At 37.6% G+C, this 20,085-nt stretch overlaps 1 protein-coding gene across 9 annotated transcripts in view; it reads left to right on the forward strand.

Moving 5' to 3' along the window:
• AVL9 (AVL9 cell migration associated) overlaps positions 1-20,085 on the forward strand; it is an 85,615-nt gene that overhangs the window by 24,152 nt on the left and 41,378 nt on the right. For all 9 annotated transcript variants that reach the window (XM_078059435.1, XM_078059439.1, XM_078059438.1 and 6 more), the window contains exons 4-10: positions 1,121-1,192; positions 4,716-4,805; positions 6,133-6,199; positions 7,066-7,106; positions 7,833-7,871; positions 12,026-12,095; positions 12,407-12,945. In XM_078059435.1, coding sequence (XP_077915561.1) covers positions 1,121-1,192; positions 4,716-4,805; positions 6,133-6,199; positions 7,066-7,106; positions 7,833-7,871; positions 12,026-12,095; positions 12,407-12,945 — 918 coding nt within the window. The remainder of the gene's footprint in view (positions 1-1,120; positions 1,193-4,715; positions 4,806-6,132; positions 6,200-7,065; positions 7,107-7,832; positions 7,872-12,025; positions 12,096-12,406; positions 12,946-20,085) is intronic.

Below are 20,085 nucleotides of genomic sequence, written 5' to 3' on the forward strand. Positions count from 1 at the left end.
TGCTTCATATTACTGTTACCCTTAATGTACATTTCTATGAGATGAACTGAGTTGCCCCCACCACTTTCTTGGAAATCTGTTCCTTTTACTCTTATCCCCTCTAGGTTGTGTAAACACTAGTAAAATTCTCCAAAGCTGTCATTAACAACAGTTGTCGTGCTCTGCATAGCCTTTAAATGGCATTTCATACTGCCTGTCTTCCTCACCCCTTGGGTCTGACCCACTCCACAGTATATTGAGGTTGCCATTTTCTCCACAAATTTTTCTATCCTTACCTGATAACCAGAGGGATGATAAGATAGGTATCCAAAGGACCTAGAATGTAGGAAAAAGACTGATTCCTTTTGAATGAAAGTGAGACCTGATAGATGAATCCAATCAAGGCAGAGAGGTAGAAAACAAATTGAAGGAAGGCTCTGTTCTTGACTTAGTTTAATGACTGGTCGTCAGTCATCAGTCATTTGAAGACACTGAGGCCCCTTGGTCCTCAAGACAGGTCCAAAGAGATGTCAGGCAGTACACTACAGAGGGGAAGAATAGTTCTTACTTTCTTCACAGAATTATCTGAGGTTGATCAAATGAACGCTTGTTCCTTACTAGCAGAGAACTATAGACATCTCATGTGGTCACCCTCAGAATCATCAAGGCATGAGTTATGGCTCAGGGCTGGTCTACAATACTATTTTGCCAGGATAAACTCCAGGCAGCATAGAACCACCTTAACAAAACTGTTGCCAGTTCTTCTGTCTTGGGAGTTTTAAACTAGCCCCTTCTCACCAGGAACAGTAGTCTCTGAAAGGATGCCCATTTTCAAAAGAGAATCAAGGACATTTGATTTGCATTATGGGTGTGGCAACTTACACATAAAGTATTCTCCATCATACAGTAAATTCCTTGAGAGTAGGGATTCTCTCTCATGGTTACATTCCTAGTGCCTACCAGATTCTGGCACAAAGTTTCCTGGCTGACTCATTCAATAAATATTTTCTGAGATTCTCAATAAATTTGGAGTTTAACTAAATGTAAGAAATTTTTTCTATCTCACTGCTATTTTTATATTGAAAGATGATGATTTTTAAATATTTCTATGCAATATTTCTAATGATGACTGTTTACATAGGCATTGAAAGTACGGCAAGCAGATATCACCAGAGAGACCGTTCAGAAAAGTGTCTGTGTTCTAAGCAAGTTGGTAAGAAACCAAATAACTCGTTAATGTGTTTGTTAAATATTCGTGTCAGATTTTTACTTGAGAATAAGGCATTATTAGAATAAGGAGAGATTTATGGAAACAGTAATAGATTAAAATTCATTAGGGGCTCTTATTTATTCTTGTGCATCTCCTCTTCCTCTTTGCCTTTCAGCAGTTTTACTCTCATTTGCACCTCTACCCACAACTAGGTAAGACGAAGGAAATCTCCTAGCTAGGTATTTGGAAAAGAGGTTGACACTTGACCAAAATGAGGTAGCTAATATATTTCATTTATCCATTTTTATTTTTAAGACTTTGGATAAATAATATATTACTGAAACTCAAAATATCATAATCGCTAGATTTTATTGATGATATAAAAGTACATGACTTTTGCTATGAAAAATGGTAACCTTAACTTGCTCTTTAAAAACTTAAAATTTGGGGACACCTGGGGTGGCTCAGTCAGTTAAGCGTCTGACTCTTGATTTCAGCTCAGGTCATGATCTCAGAGTTGTGAGGTTGAGCTCAGGGTCAGGCTCTGTGCTCAGCAGGAAGTCAGCTTGGGATTCTCTCTCTCCCTTTCCCCCTCCCCCTGCTCGTGTGGCCGTGCTCTTGCTCTCTCTAAAAAATAAAATCTTGGGGCGCCTGGGTGGCTCAGATGGTTAAGCGTCTGCCTTTGGCTCAGTTCATGATCCCAGGGTCCTGGGATCGAGCCCCACATAGGGCTCCTGGCTCAGCGGGGAGCCTGCTTCTCCCTCTCCCTCTGCCTCTCTCCCTACTCATGCTCTCTCTGTATCTCTGTGTCTCAAATGAATAAATAAAATCTTTAAAAACAAAAATAGATAAAATCTTTTAAAAATTTTTGAGGAACAGAAATGACAATGAATTGTACAATAACAACACTTTAAAATTGTTTCATCTATGTACAGTTTGATCAGATGCAAGTGTATAATTTTAACTTTATTTTTTGAAGAAAATATATAACGTTTCTTATTTTTCATAGCTCTTCGTTAAATCATTTGTCATTTTCTTTCTTTCTTTTTTTTTTTTTTTAACTAGTGGGAGAATAACACCTTTACCAATAACACTAAATGACTAATTCTATATGTAAATATAATCTCCCAAATCTCCTTTGTGGGGAAAAATCCAGATCTCTATCATATTAATTATCTTATAGCGGTATGATTACTGAATACAAACGTTTCTGCATTTAACCTAAATCAAAATGGAGAATATTTCATTTGCCTAGTCACCACATGTATGTAGGTTTTGTTTAATTATTTCTTCTGCATTGTCCACTTTCTTTTTTATTTTTAGTTTTTAAGATCTTATCCATTTGAGAGACAGTGAGCATGAGGGGTGGGGTGCAGAAGGAAAGGGGGAGAGAAAAACAGACTCCCCACTAAGCAGGGAACCCGACGCAGGGCTCAATCCCAGGACCCTAAGATCATGACCCAAGCTGGAGGCAGATGCTTAACAGACTGAGCCACCTAGGTGCCCCTGCCTCGTCCAGTTTCTTATATCCACAGACAATTTAAATGTAGTTTGCTTAATATATGTTGAATTTTGCAAAATAGGACTTATTTGGCTTTTACTACTAAGCTTAAAAAAGTACTGAATAGGGGCACCTGGGTGGCTCAGTCGGTCAAGCAGCTGCCTTCGGTTCAGGTCATGATCCCAGAGTCCTGGGATCGAGCCCCACGTCAGGCTCCCTGCTCAGCAGAGAACCTGCTTCTCCCACTGTTCCTCACCTTGCTCGCTCTCTCGCTCTCTCTCTTGCTCGTGCTCTTGCACTCTCTCAAATAAATAAATAAAATCTTTTAAAAAAAAATTCTGGATAATAATTTATACTGTGGGCCGTAATAATAAGATATTGAGGGCACCTGGGTGGCTCAGTCGTTAAGCATCTGCCTTCGGCTCAGGTCATGATCCCAGGGTCCTGGGATCAAGCCCCGCATCGGGCTCCCTGCTCAGTGGGAGGCCTGCTTCTCCCTCTCCCCCTGCTTGTGTTCCCTCTCTCGCTGTCTCTCTCTCTCTGTCAAATAAATAAAATCTTCAAAAAAAAAAAAATAATAAGATTTTGAGGATCAGATATTGCTTCCAAGATCATAATTTTAAATAGAGGGCAAGAATAGACTCCTTGAAAAAACAAGGTTGTAAAAGACCCGGATATCAGAACATTGGTAGATTGCACCTAGATAGTTCCTAGAAGGGTAGCCTGAAAAATAGACATCAGTGAATACTTTTTTATACTGGGCCAGATGATCAGAATATAGGAGTACCAGATATTAAAGCAAGTGTGACATGTTAAAAGACTTCCTGAGTAATCTTTCTTCAAAGAACAATTATAATAATAATAAATGCCATTCATCAGGTCCCTATATGTCAGGTGTTAATTCTATACCAGACACTTTTTAGATATAATTGTCATTTGAATCCTCATAAAACAGTGAGATCTAAGTATTTATTGCTCTCATTTTACAAATAAAGATGTATGAGAGAAAAAATATCTCTCATAAACCTATTAAGTGATAAAATTGGGGTGAAAATCCAGTTTTATCTATCTTTAAACAGCATAGGGGATAAGGAGAGCTAGCTCATGCAAAAGAGTTTGGTGGTTCATAGTGCATTGTAGTCTTTATATATAAAATATATGAAAATATATATAAAATATATATTTAAAATATATAAAATATTATACTTAGATCTTTAGGTGGTAATAATGATACATTAACAGGGATATTGGTGGGGGGAGCTCTTCTGGTATTACTTGTTTTAATTAATTAGAGTATATATACAGCATGGTCTCTGCATTCTAAGAAGGACACAGAAATCAGGAAACATCTAGAAAAAAACACTGAAAATAAAGGATGGAAATAGTAGAAGAGGGTCTTAAATAAAAAAAAGAATTAAGGAATAATTTTGTTGAAGTATACGAAAGAATATTTTGATAAAGGACACAGACTAGTTGTTCCAAGCCTCCATAGAGGACAAAAAAAGGAAATGAACTTAAATTTAATTATGAATGTTCAACTAGATACAAGAACTGGCTGTTATAAGGATGATTAAGGGTCATCACAAACCAGCAGAACAGTGCAGAATTAGAATGTTTTAAATTTTATAATAGCTAACGTTTAGGTGCTTTCCATGTGCCAGACACTCTGAGTGCTTTTACCTGTGTTACTTAGTTCTGGAAACAACGCCATAAGATGTGCTGTCTTTTCATATGCCAGTGTGCACATCAGCAAGCAAATGTGGAGAGGTTCAGTGCCTGGGGTTATGTGGCTGAGTGATAGAGCAGATCCAGGGGGTCTGTGCCCACCTCTCAACCACTGTACTCCAAGTGTGTCAGGCTCTTTTCAACCACAGCCATAGAGCTGGACCAGGTGATATAACAGCTTTTAGCTGTGGATAAGATACTAAAGTTGAAGTTCGTTTTTCTCCCTGTTCTTTCAATTACAAAGTTGTAAGATGTTTGTTTTTTACTATTATCCAACTAATAGTATTTTTTTTCTTTAAGCCTCTCTATGGCTTACTTCAAGCAAAACTTCAGCTCATTACACATGCATATTTTGAAGAGAAGGATTTTTCCCAAATTTCCATTCTAAAGGTAACTATATCCCTCTATAGATATATTTGGCTGAAAACAGATTCATGAATCAATTAATCTTGTCAGTAATATTTTGGAAGATAATCTTGTTAGCTTAAGAAAGACATTCTTCTTTGACAGTAACATTGACCCTACTATGATCCAGCAATTGCACTACTACTTATTTATCCAAAGGATACATAAATACAGATTTGAAGGGGTACGTACACCCCAGTGTTTATAGCAGCATTATCAACAATAGCCAAACTGTGTAAAGAGCCCAAGTGTCATCGACTAATGATTGGATAAAGAAGATGTGGTATGAAATCCTGCCATTTGCAACAACATGCACGGAGCTAGAGTGTATTATGCTAAGCAAAAGAAGTCAGAAAGACAAATACCATATGATTTCATTCATATGTGGAATTTAAGAAGCAAAACAAATGAACATATGGAAACGGGAGGGGGAAAAAAGGGAGAGAGGGAAACAAACCATAAGAGACTTTCAAGGATAGAAAATAATCTGCTGAGGGTTGATGGAGGGAGGTGGGTGGGGGATGTGCTAGATGGGCGCCGGGTATATAGGAGGGCACTTGTGATGAGCACTGGGTGTTGCATGTAAGTGATGAATCATTGAATTCTCCTGAAACCAATATTCCACTGTATGTTAACTAGAATTTAAATAAAAATTTAAAAGAAAAAAAAACCAAAGATTTGCAAATTGAAAAAAAGAAAAGGAAATAACATTGAAAGACGAAGGATCTGTCCAAAATGTACAGTTGATATTTATTAAATTTAACCAAACTGCCTTTTATTAGGAAATAATGACTACAAAGGACTATAATTAATGTAAGTGTTTCTATTAATGGGTGGTAGCTCTTTTGCTATGGCATTGCTTCTCTAAATTTGCTTGTCTTATTAATATACTGCACAATATGTTTATCAGTCTTCTGGTTCCAATCTCCCAAATCAAAAAACAAAACAAAACCAGACTACATGACTGTTTTACTAAAGATGGATAGCATGTTTTTCTTTGGGCTGCCATGAATGTATGGAACATGGATCTCTCCTGGATTTTAGTGAGTATAGGACAATTAGGTGTTTAGCAAGAAAGTAGAGGGAACTTAGCCTAGAATCCATACCACCATGTGAGTGAACTAAGCTTTTAAAATGAAGAGGAAGAGAAGGAGGGAGTGCTGGAAACTGGTAAGGTTTCAGAGAGACCTTCATTGTTACTGGCGAAACAAACTGCCTCGGTTAAAGAACCAATTTTTTCCTGGTCATCATACTTCTAATTTAGTGTCTGAAATGATTGTAAAATGTTCTAAATTGAATTTATATTTTATAGGAGCTTTATGAGCATATGAATAGTTCCTTGGGAGGAACTTCATTAGAAGGATCCCAAGTATATCTTGGTAAGTAGCTTTTCTACAAATCAGAAGAAATGCCCTCATTTCTTCACGTTTGGTAAACCAAGTTGCATGTAAAACTTCATAAAGTTAAATTTCTGTATGGGATCTAAATTTAAATTCTTCAATGTTTGATGTTGCTGTTCCCTTACATATCTTCTTAGCTAGTATTTATTTCTTTTGAGAAAGGTTATAACATAATTGTAGCAGTATTTAGAACTATTATTCTATAAAGCAAATTTCTGCTTTTCAGAATAATAACAGAAGTTTTTTCTTTTTCTTATGGTTAGGCTGGCCAGGTCAATTCCCTGTTAAAACAGAGAGGAAGAGCAAGAGAGAGAGATTTGCTCAGCTCTTTTCTATCCTAAAATTTTTCAAGTTGGGGGTTTTGTTTGATTTATACTGTTTTGATAATCCAGAATATTCATTGGTGTCCAAGGTACTCAATAGGCACTCAATAAATATCCTTTTCATGATGAGAAACTAATAAAGTAGCCATTAGCCTCATGTGGCTATTTACATTTAGATTAGAATTAATAAAAGTTAAATAAAGTTAAAAAGTCATTTTGTGAATACATTTGCTACATTTCAAATGTTCATTGGTCACATGTGGCTACTGTATTGGACAAAGCAGATTTAGAACATTTCCATTATTGTAGGAAGTTCTGTTGGACCATGCTGTCTTTGACCGTTAACAGTTATTTGATAAATTCCAAGTATATGTGTACATAATCAAGTATTACATAAATATTTTAATATTTGCATATTCTTCTATTCCTATTTTTACCTACCTTTTCTTTGATGGGAAGAAACTTTCTTTGACAAAACCCATAGGTTGTCATCACAGATTAGCTTTTTTGTTAACGTTGTAGGTCTATCTCCTCGAGATCTTGTGCTTCATTTTCGACACAAGGTATGATACCTTATTTAATTTATAATGTACTAAAATTGTGTTCATTTAACTGAGCAAATTCTATATGCTACAAGGTCCAATACAGATTGTGGCATACCATATTTTAGTTCTTCTAAGACCGTTCTCATAATGATAAAAGTTGAAAATGTTGGTAGAGCTTATAGAAGTTTTTAAAAGTATAGGAATACTGTCTATTTCTGTGCAGAAGAGGATACTTTTTCTGTTGTCTTTGTAATTTCAGATGTCATGAAATTAGAGTGGAAAGGAACATGTTTTAATCTTGCAGAGTAGTTTATATGTTGCTCTGAGAGTGAAACATTTTCTAATAAAATATTATACTTAATGTCTTCTGATCTTTATTATTAAACATATGTTGACTGGGACATACATTAATCATTCATGTACACACATTTATTGAGTATCTGCTGTGTGAATGCCCTGGAGATCCAGAAACAAATGAATAGTCCCTGCCCTTGAAGGAGCTTGCAGATATTTCAAGCAAAAATAACATAACTCCTTCCAAAAAGCATAATTTGTTAGAGATTTAAGTGGTTCTTAATTAATACATAATTTTTAATTTTTCAGTATAAGTTCATAATTTTCAATGTAGTTTTAAGCACTATAGTTAATATTATTGATTAAATGATATATGGTTATGTTTGAGGAAGGGAAAAGGCAAATGAATAATAGGCTTGAGTTTATTTTAATGCAATATTTTTTCTTTAGGTCTTAATCCTGTTTAAACTAATTCTTCTTGAAAAAAAGGTGAGATTTGAAGGAATGGAATATTTAACATGTATTGACATTTCTTAAATACTATATAAAATTAAAACTAATGGTAAAGTATAAATGAAGATTTTTTTTGCCTGTCATATTTTGGTAGACTGAAGCACATTTTTTTATTCACTACCACCAAAGTATAAATTCGTGTAGTCTTCTCTAGGGGCAATTTGACAGGAACCAATTTAAACAGACTTAAATAATAATGAAATGTATTGGGTTACTGCAGACTTCATGGCTGATTGATTGAATGGTTCTATGGTATAATTAAGTATTGAGATTTTTTTCATCTCTTTGCTCCACAGTCTGCAGTGCTAGCTTTATCCTGTGCCTGGTTTCCCTTGTAGTGTAGGTAAACCGCCAACAATAATTGGTCTGTATGCTCTCTCAGTTATAACTGGTGGTAGAGGGGTGTCTGGGTGGCTCAGTCGGTTGAGTGTTAGACTCTTGGTTTTGGCTCAGGTCATGATCTCAGGGTTGTGAGATCCAGCCCTGGGTTAGGCTCCGTGCAGAGTGGGGAGTCTGCTTGAGAGCCTCACCCACTGCCCCTCCCCTCACTGGCGCATGCTCTCTCTCTCTCTAAAATAAATAAATAAATTGGGGTGCCTGTTGGCTCAGTCAGTTAAACGGCCAACTCTTGATTTCGGTTCAGGTCATAATCGCAAGGTCATGGGATCTAGTCCCCCTGTTGGACTCTGTGCTCAGCACAGAGAGTCTGCTTGTCCCTCTCCCTCACCCTCTCTCTCTGTACCTCCCCCTGCTTGCTAGTGCACGCTCTCTCTCTGAAATAAATGAATAAAATCTTCAATCAATAAAATCTTAAAAATAATTGGTGTTGGTGGTAGAAATAATACCTATTCCCAAACCATTTAATAAGAATCTTCCTTTGCAATTTGTTTAAACCCGTGAGGCCATGTGCCTGGAGTGAACAAATAATTGTTGCCAAAGAAGTACATATACTAGTTGGTTTAAACTTGGGTTCCAGACCATTCTCTAGTACAAAAAGATTGGTTTGCCATGATTTTAGACCAAGGGTGTACAAACTAGGCTCCAAGGCCAAATCTGGCCCACCATCTATTTTTATAAAGTTTTATTTAAACACAATTATACCCATTCATCTCCTTACTGCTTATTGCTGCTTTTGCACTATAGGGGCAGAGTTGAATAGTTGTGACAGAGACCATATATATCGCCTGCAAAGGAAGGATTCTTAGTATTTGACCCTTTATAGAAAAAGTTTGCTGACCTCTGGGTTAGACTAATCAGGAGCTGCCCTTGGATCTGGGGCCAGTTTTATATACCATATTACTGTGCTAAGTGGAGTAGGGATGGAATAGATGTTCTAAAGTCAGCCATTTATAATGTCCAGTATGGTTTGTTACCTTAAAAATATTTATTCCTTTGGCCCAGTAGTTCTCTTAGAGATTTATTTTCCAGAATTAATGTGAGTTAGACACAAAGTCCACCTAAGGCATTCTGTCACAGAATAATTTATAATAATGAATTATCAGTGAATAAGTACTGGTTCATCTTGTATATTGTATATAATTCCAAATGACTAAAGAGATTCTGAGATTTTTTTTTTATTGTTGTAAAGATGTTTCATTGAATGTTAAGTGAAAGTTTATCAAAGTACATATCAAGCCCATGATCCCAATTTTATAAATAAATATATATTCATTAAAAAGAGACTGGAAGGAAAGATATCAACAGTTTTTGTTTTGTTTTGTTTTTAAAGATTTTATTTATTTATTTGACAGAGAGATAGCACAAGTAGGCAGAGCGGCAGGCAGAGGAAGAGGGAGAGGCAGGCTCTCCACTGAGCAGGGAGCCCGATGCGGGGCTCGATCCCAGGACCCTGGGATCATGACCTGAGCTGAAGGCAGACACTTAACGACTGAGCCACCCAGGCACCCCAGATATCATCAGTTTGAGAATATAGGTTATATATTTATTTATTTACTTACTTACTTATTTAGAGCGTCAGCAGGGGAAAGGGCAGAAGGAGAGGGGGAGAGAAAGAATCTCAAGCCGACTCCGCACTGAGCTCAGAGCCCAACACAGGGCTCGGTCTCAAGACCCCGAGATCATGATCTGAGCCAAAACAAGAGTCAGACACTTTACTGATTGAGCCACCCAAGTGACCCTAGGTTATATTTTTAAGAAGGAAATACTCTTCTAGTTTTCTGTAATGAATATGTATTTCTTCTTCAAAGAGAAACATGTAATTTTTTAAATGAATGAATCTAACATACCATATGTGCAATGTTACAACTTTTTAAAAAGTTTTTAATTGTTGTAAAATACACAAGACACATAATTTACCATCTTAACCAGTTTTTAGTGTATAGTTGAGTGGCATTAAGTACATTCACATTGTTGTGCTATCATCACCATCCATTCATAGACTCTTCATTGTGCAAAACTAAAACTGTACCTATTAATACAGTAACTCCCCATTTTCCCCTCCCCACTGACAGCGACCCTTCTACTTACTGTGTCTATGAAGTTGGCTACTCTGAGTTCCTTATACAAGTGAAATCATGCTGTATTTGTCTTTTTGTGACTGGCTTGTTTTACTAAGCATAGTGTCCTCGAGGCTGATCCATGTATAACGTGTCAGAATTTCCTTCCTTTTTAAAAAGGGCTGAGTAACATCTATTGTATGTACGTACCATATTTTTTTTTATCCCTTTGTCCTTTGATGGACACTTGGGTTGCTTCCACCTTTTGAGCTCTCATGAATAATGCTACTATGAACGTTGGTATGCATACATTTCTTCAAGACCCTGCCTCCAATTCTTCTGGGTGTATACCCAGAAGTGGTATTGCTGGACCAGACGGTAATTCTGTTTTTAATTTTTTTTTTTTTGAGTAACCACCATACTGTTTTCCATAGTGGCTGCACCATTTTACCTTCCTGTCAGCAGTGTGCAAGGATTCCAGTGTCTCTACATCCTTACCAACCCTTGTTGTTTTTTAGTTTTTTGATAGTAGCCGTCCTAATAGGTGTGAGGTGGTATCTCCTGGTTTTGATTTGCATTTCCCTAATGCTTAGTAATGTTGAGCACCTTTTCATGTGCTTGTTGGTCATTTGTATGTCTTCCTTGAAGAAATGTCTGTTCACATCCTTTGCCCATTTTAATCAGATTTTTTGGATTTTTTTTTTTTTTTTACTTGTTGAGTTGTAGGTTTCAAACTTTGTTGTTGCAGTTCATAATAAGAAGTATTTTACATTGCAACCCAGGGCACACATAGATATATGTATCTGAAACAAAAGTCTTCCAAAATAGTACTTAGCCTAGCTACATGTAGTGGCATTTATTATCATATAACTTTGTCTAATGTGGCAGATCACAGGTACACTCTTTTAATATTGATTTGATGAAATAAGGATGTCCTTTAATGCAACACTTGGTTTCTCTGTACTTGGAAAGCACTCCTTAAGTAAGATCATCTATAAGGAAAGCATAGACAATTGTGGGTGCTATGCTCTGTCCAATAGCACTTCAGTGTCACTAAATGATTTAATTGTTTAAAAAAGAAAAAAAAACTCACCTAAGCAAATCTTTGCTTTTTTCAAGTAATTTAATGATAAGTGTCGCTTTTAAACATCTAATCCTGTTTGATTTTTTTTCTCAAGTTTTATTCTGAAAAATGTCAAACCTACAGAAAAGTTGATAGAATACTATAATGAACTTTTACACGCTTGATCTGTATTGATGATTAACATTTTGCCACTTTTGCATTATATTGCTTTATATATGTTCATTTCCCCCCCCCCCCCGAATCCTAATAATTTTAAAATCATGGTATTTTACCCCTAAAAACTTTAGGATATATTTCTTTTTTTCTTTTTTCTTTTAAAGATTTTATTTATTTATTTGATAGACTAGAACAAGTGAGGAGAAGCAGGCTCCCCGGAGAGGCAGGCTCTGCGCTGAGCAGGGAGTCTGACATGGGGTTCCATCCCAGGACCCTGGGATCAAGACCTGAGCCAAAGGCAGATACTTAACCAATTGAGCCACCCAGGCGCCCCAGGATGTATTCCTTTCTTTCTTTTTTTTTTTTTTTAAAAATTTTATTTATGTTGTAGACTCATGGATTTTCTAATTTAATTTTGATTTAATCCATTTCAGGTTCTCTTTTATATTTCTCCAGTGAATAAATTGGTGGGTGCCCTGATGACTGTGTTATCCCTTTTTCCAGGTAGGAGGGTAACAGTATCTATTCTTTCTTTCATTTAACTTGTACTGGAACTTTGAATGATAAAAGATTTTAAGGATAAACTTGCTACGGGTAACATTTCTATTTTAACATGATTTTTCTTTTGGCATTGGGTTTCTCTCTTTTGTATGAGATTTTTCTTTTTTTCTTTTTTTTTTTTTTTAATTAAAACGTGTGCAAGCATAACTTACTAAAATTTTTATAGGAGAGTTCTAGTTAGAATGGAATATGCAACTCTTATCTTTTCCCACCTTATTGTAAGCCAAGCTGTTCTCCAATATTGTATGTTGTAGGCATGATTGAGCACGGTCTCAGTGACTGTTCTCAGTACAGACCCCGAAAGAGTATGTCTGAAGATGCTGCGCTTCACGAAAGCAATCTCCCTGCAGATGATTTTGTTTCTGTGTCTGCTCCTGACATTTCAAATACCAACTCAGGAGCTGTTAAGGAAATCATGACAGGAAAGCACGGAGGAGATGCTGGCATCAGCACTGAAGAACCGTTGCTCCGAGCAGACGATGACAGCAGCAAAGTTCAGGAACCCAATGAAACCAGTCAATATTTGAAACCTCCTTCTCGCCCATCTCCAGAGTCTTCAGAAAGTGACTGGGAGACCTTGGATCCTAGCGTCTTAGAGGACCCCACCTTGAAAGAAAGGGACCAGATGGGGTCAGAACAGACAAACTCTTTTCCAAAGGAGTCTGTGCCCTCAGACAGTCCTCCGATTACTGTACAACCTCAAGCTAATACGGGCCAGGTGGTCCTGATACCAGGGCTAATTTCCGGTTTGGAAGAAGACCAATATGGCATGCCCCTGGCCATCTTCACAAAGGTAAAGTTTAGTGTTTGCTTTTTTTTTTTTTTTCAAAGATTTATTTGTTAGTGCACATATGAATGGGGAGAGGGGCAGAGAGAGAGGGAGAGAGAGAGAGAATCTCGAGCAGACTCTCCACCAAGCCAGGACCCCAGTGTGGGGCTTGATCTCACAACCCTGAGATCATGACCTGAGCTGAAATCAAGAATTGGACGCTTAACCAACTGAGCACCCAGATGCCCCTAGTGTTCCTTATTGAGACCCTTAAAGAATCTGACCATCCTTTTATTTATTTATTTATTTTAAGGTTTATTTATTTTTCTGAGAGAGAGAGAGTAGGTGGAGGGGCAGAGGGAAATAATCTTCAAGTAGACTCCCCATTGAGCGTGGAGCCCGAGACGGGGCTCAATCTCACGACCCATGAGATGGCCTGAGCTGAAACCAAGAGTTGGACGCTCAACTGACTGAGCCACCCAGGTGCCCCCTGACAACTCTTGTAGAATTTAACTTGGCAGTGTTGAACACATTTCAGGTCTGAAAATTATCCTTGAAAACTGTAAAATACATAATGTATAGTGCTATGGTTATCTGTGACCTTAGTGTCACATATGCCAGGTACCATACTAATTTCTAAATTCTTATATCCATGAGCTTGCAGTCTGCCATGAAAGACAGATACATCTTTCTGGTAACTAGAGCACAGTTTTATGGTTTTCTCTAAATACTGTCCTTTATGCATGAAGTAAGACTTTATATGGAAAAGAAAGATGGGTAGTGTTGATTGGAACATGTATTTCTTCCTCTATGATAAATTCTTCCTGGGTTTATCCAGCTTTACAAATAAGTATTTGCCCCAAGTCAGTATTGATGAATAGTTAACAGAGAATGCTTTGTTCATTTTGTGGCCTGCTGGGGGATTCTGAAATTATCTTAATTTGTTTTATGATTGAACTAATGCACAGTTTCTTAAAACTGGAATTTAGAAACCTGGGGAGAAAACTCAGGACTCTCAAACTGCTGCTTATGGTTAGTAGCCACCAGTTACAGGTTTTCTGAACTCACATGTGGGTGTTGGGACTACTTATACTTGTTGAAGCTTTACCCACCCACCCTCCAATTTTTATCATGTGGAGCTATTAAGAGGGCGATTAACGGGAGGGATTTTATTTTTGTCTGTGAGGTTGCTGAATTAAAGCAATGTAAACATATTTTGGTGGCTGCCTATAAACCATGTTTGGCAGAATGTTCTATTTGTGTGCATTATACCACTACTGAATGTATGATGGACTTACCACCATCATTATGGTTAATAAAATGTTTTTCTTTTTGGTTTTATGTTTTATTATGTACTGATTAAAATCTAATTTGTTATTCAATCACAGTTGTAAATACAAGTGCTGGTTCTTTTTTGTCATTAACTTTGGAGTATGAAATATTCCTTTTTTAATTGAAATATAGTTGACACAATATTCTTAAAAGTGAATCGTCTTTAGGCTTTTTTTTTTTCTCTTGAAGATCATAAAGGACTTAATACAGAAGAAATTAGGTTAGCCAAACAGCAAAAGTAATTTTAAAAATAGAAGCTAGGGGGTGCCTGGAGAATATTGTTAAAGGTAGGATATTGAGCCTTGAAGAGAATGATAAGCTGACTGGTCCCCTGATTCAGTGTATGAATAAATAGAAACAAATTTATACATAATAAAACATTTAAGTCTTGAAGAGATGCTCCAGCTCTCCAGCTTTTCCAGTCTTCTCTCTGGTACTTGAAATTACTAGAGGATGATGCCTTTCATGTCAGTTTTAAAGAATGAGCCTTCCTGAGTGCTGTAGATACCAGATGCTAGAATACGCATGAACCTATCCTGAGAGCTGATTTAGGAAGTGTAGGGAAGAAACTGGGGTGCAGAGGGGAGAGGCAGCTTTCGGGTACAATGCCCATAAGATGAAGAGAAGGAACTAAGGGGGGAACCAAAGGAGGAGGAGGAGGAAAATTAGAAAACTCTCCTATGTGGTATGTGTGCTCTGCTGGACTGTACCACTTTAGAAGCAGAGAAATGTTGGAGAATGAGGGAAATGGAAAAAAGCAAAAGCAGAAGTTGGGGTAGCTATTTTCAGATATGGAAGAGTCCTGAAGGCTTTTCTTAGGTCTTTCCCTGATTTTAAATCTTCCTACCTTACTACTGAAAGAGTCCTGGAATTGGCCACACACTGGAGCAAAGCAGTTACAGCAGGACCAGCCAGAAGGCCTAGAGCCCTGGGAGTTAAGGTTCCCACTTGTTTTAATCTCATGAGTCTGCTTCTGCCTCCTCTCTTCCAGGTATGAGGCAATATTTATTATTTGATAAAAATTAGTTGGATCTTACCATGAATGAAACTCTGATGAAAAGTCACCTAAATTGAAGTAACTCTTAACTGAATAAAAGGATTTTTATTTTTAGTATCTGAGGGATAGGGAAGATGATTTTAAGCAGTCACTAAAAAAATTATTTTTGAATTTTTTACCTTTTTTTAAAGATTAGCTTCTTAGTTTTGTTGTTTCGGTTTTTGTTTTTAAAGATTTTACTTATTTATCTTAGAGAGCAAGAGTGTGAGTGGAGGGGGTGGGTGAGGAGCAGAAGGGGGAGGGAGGGAGAAAGAATCTCAGGCAGACTCTGCACTTAGTGTGGGGCCCCTCGTGGGGCTCGATCCCATGACCCTGAGATTATGACTTGAGCCGAAACCAAGAGTCAGATGCTCAACCAACTGAGCCACTGAGGTGCCCCAGTTTTTTTTTTGTTTTTGTTTTTTGGTTTCTTTTTTTAATTACATATATCTGATACCTTTGGTGTTTTAAATAAATGTCTCCATAAGAAGATCAGTTAATTTAGAAATCTTAATTTCAGTTTGTAACTTTTTTAGTAAAACAATAAATTTATGAAAAAATTAAAAATATATGTAGTTAGAAACCAGAATTTTTGATCTGCCACATTTATTAATCTCCTTTAAGTATTGCTTCTGAGTTTATATTTGGTTTGCTTGCTTGCAGCTTGTCATTTTCTTTTTTTTTTTTTTTTTAAGATTATTTGACAGAGGGAGAGAGACAGCGAGAGAGGGAACACAAGCAGGGGGAGTGGGAGAGGGTGAAGCAGGCTCCCAGCAGCTTGTCATTTTCAAATTTAGGTTATCAAAGCTATCTTGATTGGCTAGCCAAAAAGTTATGGATGCATGTTTATGAATCTTATTTAAGTGGAACCACAAATTTTTTTTCTCTTGACATAGTTTTTAGTTTCATTCATGTTTTTGCATAATATTGTATATTATTCCTATGTAGTTTTCCATTTTCAGCTGTTGTGCAGCTTATCAATTGTGTGGATGGACGTCTGCATTGTTGCCAATTTCTGGTTATACAAATAATGCTGCTATGAAATTCTTTTTCAGGAGTCTTGCTAGACATATGCCAGAGTTTCTATAGCATTCAGTACCTAAAAGCAGGAATACTGGATCATGTGGAATGGGTGCTTTCAGCTTGACTAGAATTCCCAGTTGTTTACTGAAGTGGTTCTGACAATTTCCACCATTCCCACAACAGGGTATGAGTTCCCAACTGCTCAGCATTCTCACCAACACTTGATATTGTCAGACTTCTTAATATTTAGCCAATTTGTTAATATCTTGTGGCTCTTGGTTTGCATTTTTTCAGTAATTATTGTTGAGATTGAATATCTTTCCATATTCTTGATAACCATTTGGATTCCCCTTTGTGTGGTATTTGTTCAAAACTTCTGGATTGTCCTCCTTGTCACTGATTTGTGGGACTTAATATATTCTAAATACCTTTTCTGTTTATCATTTTTTACTTTATGGTTAGTGCCTTGGAGGTCATATTTAAGCAATCCCCCCTACCTTGAGGTCCTAGGTTATCTTTTAAAGCTATATAGTTTTGACTTTCACAGTTTGGTTTTTATTAACTGGAATTAATCTCTGTGTATGTTTGAGGAAGGAGTCTTTCTGGACTCTTTCTTGTTATTTCATTGATATTGTAGATTTGTATATTTGTCCATCCTGGGGCAGTTCCGCCCTGTATGTATATCCTATCAGGCAGAAAAAAGGCTTTGCCTCTTATTACTGATCCTTAAGCATTTCTTAGCCCTTTTCATTTCCACATCATTTTAGGATCAATTTAAGTTCTCACACAAGTTGAGATTTTGATAGGGATTACCTTTAAACCCCAGATAACTTGTGGAGAGAAGGGACATCCCTATAACAGGGAGGCTTCCATTTCATGAACATGTTTATCATCCCCGACCAAAGGAGAGGTGAGAAAATGGCATCCAGTCCTGATCACACTGTAGCCCTTTCCAGGGCACAAGAGAGAAGCACACTGTGCTTTTGCAGCTCTTTAGCAGATTAGCTCATGACAGATTTGCTAGATTTACCAAGCTGAGGTGTGGGTTTTTTGTTTTTTAGTTGCGGTTAAAAAAAATGTGTGTGTTTGTGGGTGTATAAAATTTACCCTGTTTACCATTTTTTTTCAAAGGGAGGAGGGGCAGAGGGAGAGGGAGAGACAGAATCTTAAGCAGGCTCCACGCCCAGTGCATTAGCCAGACACAGAGCTCCATCTCATGACCCGGAGATCATGACCTGAACCAAAAGCAGGAGTCAGCCATTTAACCGACTGAGCCACCCAGACGCCCTGCCTCGTTTACCATTTTTAAGCGTACAGTTTAGTAGTGTTAAGTAACGTTCACATCGGTGTGCTGTAGATCCGAAGTTGCTCATCTTGAACTGAAACTCTATAACCATTAAACAATAACTACCCATTCCCCCTACCCCTGGACACTACCCTTTCTGTTTCTATGAATTTAACAATTCTAAACACCTTTTTAAGTGGAATCATACATTATTAATCTTTTTGTGACTGCCTGTTTAACTTAACATAATGTTCTCAGGGTTCATCCATGCTGTAACATAGGTCATTTCCATCCTTTTCAAGGCTGAATAATATTCTGGTGTATGTATATATCACACTTTGTTTATCCATTCGTCTGTCAATGGACATTTGGGTTGCTTCCACGCTTTGGCTATTGTGAATGCTGCTGCTTTGAACATGGGTGTGCAAATACTGTTTCAGGCGTTTTTGGGTTTTTGGGGTTTTTTTTGTTTTTTGTTCTTTTTTTTTTACTATTATATACTACAGCTCCAAATATGGAAATTAAAGTACCCTAGAAAAGTGAAAAGTCAGAAGTGGGCTTGGGTATGCAGGCTGTTTTATGTGAAAGGACCCGTGCTCTTGCTGCTACCATACAATAAGGAACTTTAAAAGATTTAGGAAAAATAGATCATCATTAAAAGTATGACACAGGACTCCTGGGTGGCTGAGTCGGTTGGGTGTCTGCCTTTGATTCATGTCATGATCCCGCGGTCCTGGGATCAAGCCCCGCATTGGGCTCCCTGCTCAGCAGGGAGTCCGCTTCTCCCTCTCCCCCACCTCCCCTTGGCTCATGCTCTCTCTCTCTCTATCTCAAATGAATAAATAAAAATCTTTAAAATATATATATACTACAATTTTTTAAAAAAGTAACTGACACAATTTTAAGGCCATTTTGAACTCTTAATTTTATAAATATGTAATATTTTTGGGGTGCCTGGATGGCTCAGTCGTTGAGCGTCTGCCTTGGGCTCAGGTCATGATCCCAGGGTCCTGGGATTGAGCCCCGCATCAGGCTCCCTGCTCCACGGGAAGCCTGCTTCTCCCACTCCCCCTGCTTGTGTTCCCTCTCTTGCTGTCTCTCTGTATCAAATAAATAAATAAAATCTTTAAAAATATATATATATATACATATGTAATACTTTCACATGGCTCAATATTCAAAAGATTCTAAAGCATCTATTAAAAAAAGTCTCCCTCTCATTCCATCCCCTGCTACTCAGGTGCCCTCTCCTCCAGTGGTAACCAGCATTATCAGTGTCTTCTGTTTTTTTGTGTTTGTTTTTTTTTTTTTTTACAGATTTTATTTATTTATGGTGGCTTAACGACTGAGCCACCCAGGTGCCCCAGTGTCTTCTGTTTTTCTCTGGGGGTATTTTATACATACACAAATGTGTAGATATTTTCCCCCTCCTTTTATACACAAATGGTAGCAGACTATTCCCCACCTTTTTTTTTTTTTTAAGATTTTATGTATTTATTTGCCAGAGAGAGAAAGCGCAAGCAGGGGGGAGGGGCAGAGGGAGAAGCAGGCTGCCTGCTGAGCAAGGAGCTGGATGCGGGACTCGATCCCAGAACCCTGGGATCATGACCTAAGCTGAAGGCAGGCGCTTAACCAACTGAGCCACCCAGGCATCCCTCCCTACTTTTATACCCCTTATTCTTTCTTACCAAATATCTTGGAAGTTAATTTCATCACTCTTTATTGCTGCTGGATGTTCCACTGTACACATGAGCAATTTATTCAGTTCCCCACTCATGAATAGTTAGGATTCCAATCTTTTGCTATAATAAACAATGCAATAAATAACTCTTTACAAATCTTACACATGAGCAGGTGTACCTGGATAAATTATAAGAAGTAGAATGCTGGTCAAAGAGCATATGTATAGTTTTTTAAGAAATGTCCTTTTTTATATTTTTAAAAAGTGTTGATTTTTAAAAACATACTTTAGTTTTTGCGCTGTTATAACATATAAAGAACATTCAATATTATAATATTTATATTTAGAAATAGGTACCTGGAGGGCAGGGGGAGTCTATTGTTTTTTAGTACATAGCTCACAAAGTAAAGCATGAACCCTGAGCCTTAAAGCAGCTGAGTGATGCTGAATGAGGAGCGGGGGTCCTTTCAGTCTTTAGTCCCAAGAGGGGCATGGGTTGAGAAGCACTGTACTGAGTATCTCTAATGCATAGACACGGGTTTTTTGTTTTTTGTTTAAGATTTTATTTATTTATTTGACAGAGCACAAGTAGGCAGAGCGGCAGGCAGAGGCAGAGGGAGAAGCAGGCTCCCCACCAAGCACAGAGCCCGATGCGGGGCTCCATCCCAGGACCCCGGGATCATGACCTGAGCTGAAGGCAGATGCTTAACCGACTGAGCCACCCATGCGCCCGACACGGGTTTATTTTTCCTGCCTCTGTTGGTTAGCATTTTATTGAACAGAGAAAGATACTATCAAGGAAAAGAA

Source organism: Halichoerus grypus, chromosome 12, assembly GCF_964656455.1.
Source record: "Halichoerus grypus chromosome 12, mHalGry1.hap1.1, whole genome shotgun sequence".
Taxonomy (NCBI): Eukaryota; Metazoa; Chordata; class Mammalia; order Carnivora; family Phocidae; genus Halichoerus; species Halichoerus grypus.